Below are 9850 nucleotides of genomic sequence, written 5' to 3' on the forward strand. Positions count from 1 at the left end.
TTCGTTAAAATCCCTAAAAAAATCAGCAAAATACTATTAGAAAACGTGCTATGTGAAACTTCTTTATGTTTGCTGACTTGTAAACTCTTGGAAGCACACACTCGTAAGACTTAAGTCTTACCTTTGTCTCTATCAGTAACGCCTGTGCCTCTGTGTCTGTGAGTGTCCCACAACTGGCAGCCTTAAAGATTACAAGTCTTTTATTATGATCCTTTTAACTCCTTTTAAACACTTCTCTGATCGCTGCAGTTTTACCCCCACCATCCTCCTTATAATTCGCCTTGGCTCCCGGACTTCTCTCTCTCTTCTCCCCACCATGTTCGATATCCAAATGCCGCTACTTTAACACTTCCCTACACCATTTCATTCCATTTCTCCTTCTGGGTTTCACGAATGTCAGCTTCCGAGGCAACCCACCACCGCCGTTCGGCCACCGGAAGCGGCGGCGCGTCGGTCTCGGATGACTCCGACGACGACCAATCTTGGCACTCTATGTCTGAGTCGGGCAATGTCCGGAGGAAGTCTTGTGAGTCGGATTGTCCAGTGGAGGAGGTGGATTTGGAGAGTGGGGTTCTGGAGCTGAAGAAGGTGCTGCATTTGAGTAAAGTTGAGAGAAATTGCAGGATTTGCCACATGGGTTTGGAAGGGGGCGGTGGGACTGACTCTGGCTCTGGGGTCCCAATTGATTTGGGGTGTTCTTGCAAGGGGGATTTGGGCGCTGCTCATAAGCAATGTGCTGAGACTTGGTTCAAGATCAAGGGAGATACGTGAGTTCAAACTTTTTCTGAATTCAATTCATTATTTTCTTTGATTTTTGGTGTTTCTGTTTGTAATTACGAACACCCATTTGCTGGATTCTGGATGTTTTCCTTGTCTGATTGTTTAATTTTCATCCGAATGACGCTTAATGGAACAATTTGGCTTGTTTTGTGGTGAAGTTTTACCTTTTGGAGATCAAAAACAAGATGAGTACATAAACTTTAGGATTATGTTTCTTTCTGTCTCTGCAATTCTGCATTGAAGTGCACATGGATGTAATTGTAATTGTCTTCGGGAGTCGGATCTCTCACTTTGATCTGGTTTCACTTCAAACTGTGATCTTACTATGAGCATGTGTAGTTTTGTTGAATAATAGACCATCTTGGTAGCGTTTAGGTTCCTGCTCCCGAGAGTTCAGCTTATTCGATTGCTTACTAGCTAAGTAGCTTCTTTCCTTTCATGTAGTGGTCACCATTGTTCTTATTATTTTGCTTCTTAAAGGAAAGTTGAATGAGACAGATCACGTTGCCCACATGATTGAGAAAATTTTGTAGAAGAACAAATCTTGGTCACCACTTGTACAATCCATCCAAACTCAAAGATATCGATCACTATAGGTTTAGAGTTTTTATTGGCACGTCTTCTGCGGCATTTACATTAGTGGAAAGTAGGGGTTCCAATGTGGGCTAAAGGAGTCGTCTTTGTGTGCAAGAATTGAGTTCCTGTGTTTAAAAGTAGATATCTTGTGCCATGTATTTCTTTATGTATGCTTCTTATTCAGAGGTAAATGTTTCATATAATCATGCCTATGGTTTACTAAAAGTTGATATTTGCGTAAATGAATTTTAGCTCTTTGATTCAGTCACCATTTTATTTCGTTTATAAATTTGAGAAAAAAACTATATGTGGATTCTATTTTCTTTTCTATTTATAATTCCAAAGATGATAATTTGGTAAATTCTTAGGACCTTGCACACTATATCCCCTGCAAGGAAATCTCCAAACTTTGGCAACAGGAGATTATAGTCTACCTAAGCCGCATCACATGATAAATACTATAACGTACACTATAGACGGATTGGTTAAGAGACTTGCTTGATTAATAACCAGGATGAGTAAAGGATAGCATGCTTATTCTATTTTGATTTTGGTTATCATGGCAAGCAAATGGAATGACATATTGACGACAGGACTCTTTACCAAAAACAGGAATAGAAGATTCCTGGCCACATTGTTTGATAGTGATTGTATGGCATTCTGGCCTATTTGAGTGCTTTCTGGTAGTTAATTATTCAGCGCCTTGATGTTGAACTCAAGACCTGTTGCCAACAAGTTACTGACGACCGGTGATAGTTGAGTGCTTTGATTATACACTTTTATGTTTGTTCAAAATCCCCATAGTTCATTTCTTTCTGTCTCTTTGTTTCTACAAGCGATTAATACGTTGCATTATGATTGCAATTAGTTGTCTTGTCTAGGTGACATGTTGTTTTCTGTCTATGTATTTTCTTTTTTCTTACTTCAATCTGGTCTTGTTTTTCACATGAAGTTTAATGGTAAAGATAATTTAGGAAACTGCACATGTGGTTCAATTCAATTCTTGTTCTACATAGGTTTTATTCTACTGTTACAAAGCATAATTTTATTTATTTAATTTACAGAACCTGCGAGATCTGTGGCGTCACTGCATTCAACATTTCCAGTGAGCAGATAAACGAGTCAAATGCCACTACTGCCACATCCGCATCAGTACCAGCAGCACCCATGATCCTGGTTGAAACCCGAACCATGTGGCATGGCCGCCGCATTATGAATTTCCTGCTTGCCTGCATGATCCTTGCCTTTGTAATTTCATGGCTTTTTCACTTCAAAGTGCTTTCATGAACACCAGCAGGGAAAAGAAGAAGGCTCTGAATGTGTAGGGGTAAGTTGCAGTTTTCCACTTCTCCTCTTGCTGATGCTGCTACTTTGTCTGGACGCCTTCCTAACAGGCCCTATGTTCTTGTTCGAGGCTTAGCTCCAAATTTCTACGCATGTTCTCCGTCATCTGTAATATAAATTGTTCTGCATGGCTATCGATAGTAAGTTATAGTATCTTTGGATAAGTGGGGCTAAGAACCTGTTTTCCATCTGCTGTCTTCGTTGTGTGCTTAGTCTGGCAAAGCTTTCGTGTATGCATGTCTTATTTGTACGGTTAAGAACTCCTCAGTGTGGAAGAACTCAGCGGAGATGCCATAAAGCCCTAGTACCTGTAAGTCATGGTTCATGAAGCATGACAACGAAGGCTGTTGGCGTCTACGTTGATTTAAAAGGTTAATGACAGTATGTACCTACTCAATGATCCTTGTAACATACAAGTTACCGGCATGAACGCCATGAATTCGAAATCTCCGGTTTATTCAAATGCTATGCCTGAGCCTTCAAGTGTTTCAGATTGATTCTTTCAAGCTATGAGTATTATTCAGTTCACCTGGGTGTTTGTACTGTCCGCACCAGTATGTCACATAACATTTTGTTTAGGCTCATTAGCAAATTTAAATCATAATCTTGAATGTGTGAGCAATTACGCTTAACCACTTAAGTTACAAATCATTGCAGATTGCAGATTTTGAAAGGGATTAAGTACAAAAACTTGTTATCCAATAAACATCTAAATATGTCTCCATGATTTTAACGAGATGGTAAAAGCATTAGGGGATTTTTGTTTTTTCATAAAGAAAAATTGTGACTTCTTATTAGTAGATTACTAGATTGTGATACCCAAAAAAGTGCGAAAAATTTTGAGTTTTGGATTCGAACAACAGTGTACAGTAAATTACCACCAGGTGGTCTAATAGTTAGAGCGAATTTCAGGTTCTTATTCCACACAACTCGTTCTATGTTCAATTTTTTATGTAGGTGAATCGCATGATAATGGCCAAAAGAAAGCTGATATTGAATTTTTTTTTGAGTCTTTTCGGCCCTAGAATGAACTATCGTGGCTTCGCCACCATTTGGTCACCTTCATAAAAAAAAAAAAAAAAATCAAATTGGCTGTTGAAATGTGATTTAGTAAATAAAAAATTTAAATGAAAATATTTTTCTTTTTCAAAAACTAAAATTTAAAGTCACTCAGTACTACAGTCTAATAGTATTCTTTTTAAGTTCGATTCTCATCATAAGTAAATTTGAATCACATTATTGTTAATTTATTATGAGCCTAATTCAACACCTCCCCTTAGTGTAGAGAATATCGTTTATTAAACAAAATAAAACAAGCATGGGCCTTTGTGAAATTATCCACTACTTGTGTACCAAGGGAAAAAGAGAGGGCATTAATCCTCTGCTTTTCGGGGATAGAAATTCAGTGAACGGCTTGTGTTTCCGTCTATCTCACGTACAAGGTAGACTTAACTCCTAAAACCCTAATTGGTGCGGTATACCTCCACCTCCAGTGCGATTTCCAATTTTGCCTGCTGCAGCTGCAAATCAGATACCTAAAACCCTCTGCATCTGAGAGCTTCCAATCACAACACTTTCGGTTCTCTCCCACCGAGTAAGATTACTTAAACCCTCTCTGCTACTTCATTCTATTTCGGTTTCGGTTTCGGTTTCGAAGGAATCGTGTAAATTAACTGGGGGTTTTCAGGATCTAATGGCTGCCCCTAATGCGCCGACGGTTTTGGACAAGGAACAGGTGAGTGCCCTTTTCCTCATTGTTCTAAAGTTTCTACCTTTTGAAGTTTTAATAGGATTTCAAGTTTGCCCAAGATTGGAAATTCATGGTCAGATTGTTTAATGGGTGTTGGGAATCTGTGTATTCTTTGAATTCGGGTGTAGTCATATTCGGTCTAGTTTGCCTAATGGGTCGATGGTGGCGGTGTTTCGACATTAGTAGTGAAGCCGAGGCATTTCCTCGGAGTTTGGATGGAGCAATATGGTTGATGTTTATGGATTGCTATTATTTTTGTTATGAATTGTTGCCATAAAAGTTGTGTTTTTCAAACCATGTTGCCGTTTTGAAGTTTGTTTTCAACGAATGTGCAGATTTTTGGTATGGCAGAGAAGGAGATGGAATACAGGGTTGAGTTGTTCAACAAGTAAGTTTTCTGTATGGCGTTAGATATCACGGTGTACTAATGTGGTTTTATATGGAAGGCAGAAGGGGTTGTGCATTCTAGTTTGAGAAACTTTTAGGGGCTTTTTCCATAATCGTTATCATTTGTTTGTTTATTTATGTTGGCTTTCACCCGTTTCACGATTATTTCCGTTGGACTTAATACTTTGTGTTGATGAGCATGTATGATTGTTCATTAAAAAACAAGGCTTCTGAACGATATTTCTAAGGCGACCTTATTCGGTAGTCTTGTGGCTTCAATGTGTGAGCATTAGAGTCCTTTGCATTTGTGGTATACACTTTGACTGAGCACATTCTAGGTTGTGAATGCCACTTTGGTATGTGCAATTTTCCATCTCTAATACTTTGGCCTGGCCCTAGTGGTTAGCCAGTTTTCACTTGCGCATTTAATTGTTTATTGATGCAGGCTTACCCACACATGTTTCAACAAGTGCGTTGAGAAGAAGTATGAGAACTCTTTTCTTTTCTCTATTTAGTTTTTATGGACCTCTATGAAAGATATACAGCAGTTTACTTTAAGGTCCTTTTTTGAATACTGAAGTTATGCAAGTTAGTAAATGTGAATTGTCAAATACATACAGGTACAAGGAGTCTGAGCTAAACATGGGTGAAAACAGTTGCATTGATCGGTGCGTGTCTAAATATTGGCATGTAAGTTATAAAAACAATCCCAGTCATCCTTCAAATATTTTTATTTGTTCATTTCTGCTGTCATTGGTATTTGTCACTTCAATTTATTCTTTTTAGCTACTTCCACTGCATCTCTCCGAATAATTTCTTTGAAAAATTCCAAAAACTATCGCAATTGCAATTTTTTAGAGTATATTTTTTAAATTTGAGTGTTAGTCTTTACCAATGGAATGCTTTTGATGGAAAGTAAGCAATAAACCTTCACAATTTTTCCTACTGCTGCATCTATGATTATGCAAATGAAAGTTTTTTTATGATGTTTATATGATTGAAACATTTTGTTGTTTGCAGGTGACTAATCTAGTCGGCCAGCTGCTTGGTTCTGGTAGGCCTCCCATGTAAAATGTTGTCTAGTCCCATTAGAGACCCGCTCTTCCTCGGACAGATGCTTGGTTCTCCGGTGATGCGGAGATTGTAATTGTTTGCATTGTTATGCCCTTTTGTTTTTCTCAAACTGTCATAAGGTGATTCCATTTTGTTGGTCACGGGAAGAAATAGGGACAGGTTTTATCATACGTCGCCCTATGTTCAAGTCCATAGTAGAATTGGGCATTCATAGTGAAGAGTTCTTAATTATTTTGTGTTCTTGAATAATTGCCATTGTTTTCGATGGTTATGGTTACACCGTAAAATGTTGTGATACTTCTACATTTTCAGCAGCTTTGTTAAAGAAAAGGAGTTACGAGGAGTTTTGAGGAAATAATCTGGTAGAAATCCGTCTCCCACGAGACTCTGAAATTGAATAGTCGAGGTGAGATCAGACACATGCCGCAGTGGGCAGTGACCCCCCCCAATTTCTGGAGCACAACCCATATCGGTGGAGTCGAGCTCGCAACTCTGCGGAGCAACTCGGAACGAAAAGGTAATTTATCGTCTTTGAATTGCTTATGCATGTCAGCCTTGCAAGCGAATTACAATTGTCAATTGCTCAAATTTCATTCTACGGAGCAACTCAGAACAAAAAGGCTGACATGCATAAGCGAATCAGAGACGATGAATTACCTATTTGTTCTGAGTTGCTCTATCATATAAATTAGGGTGAAGTGCCGATTTAGTCCTTGAATTATCACCCTAGTGAAAATTAGGTTCTTGAATTATGTTTTGGGTAAAATAAGTCGCTAAATGCATTAAAAATTGCTAATTGCATCCCTACTATTATATTCAAAGTTATTTTATCCAATTTTTCATTAACTTAAGTCACTTTACACACTTTAGAGTGTAATATTGTTATTTCCTCATCTATAAACCCTTAACATTTCATATAGTTGCGAATCTAACATCTAATTTGCTCTCCAAAGTTAACTTACACTATTTCTTATGAAGAACTATCAATTTACTCTCCAAAATTAACTTCATACACTATTTTTATATGCAAAACTACCAATCTACCATACAATGTGTATCATATGTAATTAACGTGACTCAAATTGACAGAAAATTAAATATAGTAGCTTTGAATATAATATTAGGAATGTAATTGGCAGATTTTTATAATTTAAGCATTGATTTTTCTGAAAAAATAATTTAGGAACCTAATTTTCACTGAGGTGATAATTCAGGAACTAAATTGGCAGTTCATCCTATAAATTATTCAAACAAGAATCGGAGTCATGAGCTCAACTCCACCAATACGGGCTCTCGCTGCTCCTGAAATTGGGTTTCACTGCCCATTGTGGCATGTGTCTGATCTCACCTCGATCACCGCTGCCCTTTCAGAGTCGCGTCGGAATCCATCGACAGATTTTTGCCATAATTTTTCGTCTATGTTTTTGGCCGCAATTCAGACTTCAAAAACGCAAAAGAGCAAACACAAAGGGAAATCAAACTCCAAGGAGAGAAATAAAAGTAAACAAAAATACTTGAAAGACTGAGACGATTCAATTTTTGCGCGGTACAACCCCACCACGTTCATGGGACTTCTCTCCTGTGAAGTGGAGTTTTTATCTATTTCTTTATTTTTTTATTTTTTCTTTCGGTTATCGGAATTGTTTTTTAAACTTTTACAAAAATGTCTTTGAAGATTATATTGTTTTCCACAAAAATGTCATTGAAGACTATATATATATTTTAGGGAAAGATTATATCCTTTTTATGTAGGCAGTTGTGATTTTTTTTGTTTGTTAGTGTTTTAAAATTTATGTTACATATGAAAATAAATGTGTACTCAAAAATTCAAATGTACTATAAATCAAATGTACCCGGATAAGCTACGAAGCTCGTGTGAGTGACAAAAATACAAAGTATGTGATAATAATAATAAAATCAACCATCGATCACAGTTCATAAACGTTGAATATAAATCATTCGTAAGAAATCAATACCAAATCCTTGAAATCTTTGAAGGAGTCACCCAGACATCCAATGACTTTTCTAAATCAAAACACAAAGCTCTCAAAACGATAGATCACGAAAACACTAAAAACTAGGGCTAGAGTAACGCAGTTCGGCCAAAGCGTACATAAGTAACCAAACAGGAAGTGGCCCCCATTGTGTATTAACCAAGTAGAGCCATTCTTGATGAAGTAACTAAGTAGGCAATGACCCCCCTATCATCGATTAACCAAGCATAGTCACTCCTACACATTTGTTAGGCAATGATCATCTATCGCGGATTAACCAAGCATGATCACTCCTAAGTGCGTGTGTGTGTGGCTATACCAAAGATATAAGGATCGCATATCGCGGATTAACCAAGTATGATCCATAAATAGTATGGTCCCTTATCGCGGATTAACCAAGTAGGACCATCTATGTACCATTGCTACATGATGCAGACTCGGTGTCACCTAACCCTGTGACACTAGGGTAACGGTCCTCTACTAGCCCTCACGTTTATCAAACAATCAAATATGTATGTGTGCGCGCGCGCGTGTGTTTGTGTATATATATATATATTTTTTTTTTTTTAACCCAACCCATAAACAGTTCAAATATCCAAGTCACACAACATTTCATATAGTAGATCGATGACAAACTTTATAAAAACAGTTATTTAGCATAAAAAATAATTTAGAAATCCATGTTGTATCCACAAAGTATACTAGCACGAGAGTTTTTAGTGTAATAACTATATCACATATATTAAAGTCACTCACCTAGGGTCCGCGCTAACACACCCTAGCACGAGAAACGAGACGTCACGCACTGTCGCCGCCTAAAACAAAGTACAAGTCCACATTTAGAATTCTTTCAATAAATCATACATCCACAACTTCTATAAGTTCCCCACAATAACATTTTAAGAAAGATTGAGCCATCGTTCAAAGGTAGGGTCCATGATCCTCCGTCACTTGCTTCGTAAGATCTAACCACTAGATTTTTTTATTTGTAAGTTCCTAAGGTCCTTGAATATTACTTACAATAATACTTCAAAGTTTCGTGGCGATCCAATGGTCAGATCGTTGTTAGTTAAAATATTCAAGTGACGGATCTTAACAAAAATATACTCAAATGACGGAATTTCGTTAATTTGGATGTCAAATATGGAATCAGGGTATCAAATTAGCCTAGGAAGGTTAGGTGGGGTCTCGGCCCATGCGCTGCCCCGACTTACCGAAAAATTTCACCTACTTCAAAAATTATCAAATTTTATCAGAATGAAGATCTTAATAAGTTGAACAAGTTTTTCACCTGTGGCCAAGCCAATTTGGCCAGAAAAAGCCCCAAATCGGCTAGCACCCGTCGGAAACCCTAGAAAGGGTGAGCTTCGATTCTCCTTGCTCGGTGTTCTGCCGTCCCTACAACTGATTGGGTCTTGTTCCTGGGTCCAAGGGGGTTAGATTAAGGGTACTGATGGGTGGTGTAACTCGCCGGATCAGCGGGATCGGCGTCGAAGACCACCGGAGTCGCACTTTGTCCTTCACAGAATTAAAAGCCAAAAGGCTCGGGTTTGGATGGGAAAATGGTAGTACAGGGGTCGGGAGGTTGCTAGCAAGTGATGACTGGGCGAAATTCGCCTGAAAATTGGCTGAGAACCACCGGAAACCAACCAGGTCACGGTCTGGATTGGCGCGGGTGGGCGGGTCGAAAGGAAGGCTGGGAAGCTTTCTCTCTCCTATCCTAATTGGCTCACTCTCTCCCTCACCTGATTGGTCCTCACTTCTTTTAATTTGATTGGTCACTAGTTCTCCTTCTGATTGGGCCGAATCCTCACTTCTGGTTTGGTTCCCATTCCCACGTAGTGGGAGTTCATTAATTTATAAACTAAAGTTTAGTAAAACGATTCCAAATGTCCATAACTTTTCTGTTATACTCCTAATTCACTAACGGCTTTTGCCTATACGT

General features: G+C 38.3%; 2 protein-coding genes across 2 annotated transcripts; both read left to right on the plus strand.

Moving 5' to 3' along the window:
* Window positions 1-261: 261 nt before the first annotated feature.
* LOC137715852 (uncharacterized) lies at window positions 262-3195 on the plus strand. Its single transcript, XM_068455202.1, has 2 exons — window positions 262-767; window positions 2421-3195. Exons 1-2 carry the CDS (start codon window positions 394-396, stop codon window positions 2641-2643), a joined length of 597 nt encoding a protein of 198 aa, XP_068311303.1. The 5' UTR covers window positions 262-393; the 3' UTR covers window positions 2644-3195.
* Window positions 3196-4154: 959 nt separating this feature from the next.
* Window positions 4155-6198, plus strand: LOC137715277 (mitochondrial import inner membrane translocase subunit TIM10-like). The gene is made up of 6 exons (XM_068454542.1): window positions 4155-4294; window positions 4388-4435; window positions 4786-4838; window positions 5283-5321; window positions 5458-5527; window positions 5858-6198. Exons 2-6 carry the CDS (start codon window positions 4394-4396, stop codon window positions 5906-5908), a joined length of 255 nt encoding a protein of 84 aa, XP_068310643.1. The 5' UTR covers window positions 4155-4294; window positions 4388-4393; the 3' UTR covers window positions 5909-6198.
* Window positions 6199-9850: the final 3652 nt, after the last annotated feature.

This window comes from Pyrus communis, chromosome 14 (assembly GCF_963583255.1).
Source record: "Pyrus communis chromosome 14, drPyrComm1.1, whole genome shotgun sequence".
Lineage (NCBI taxonomy): Eukaryota > Viridiplantae > Streptophyta > Magnoliopsida > Rosales > Rosaceae > Pyrus > Pyrus communis.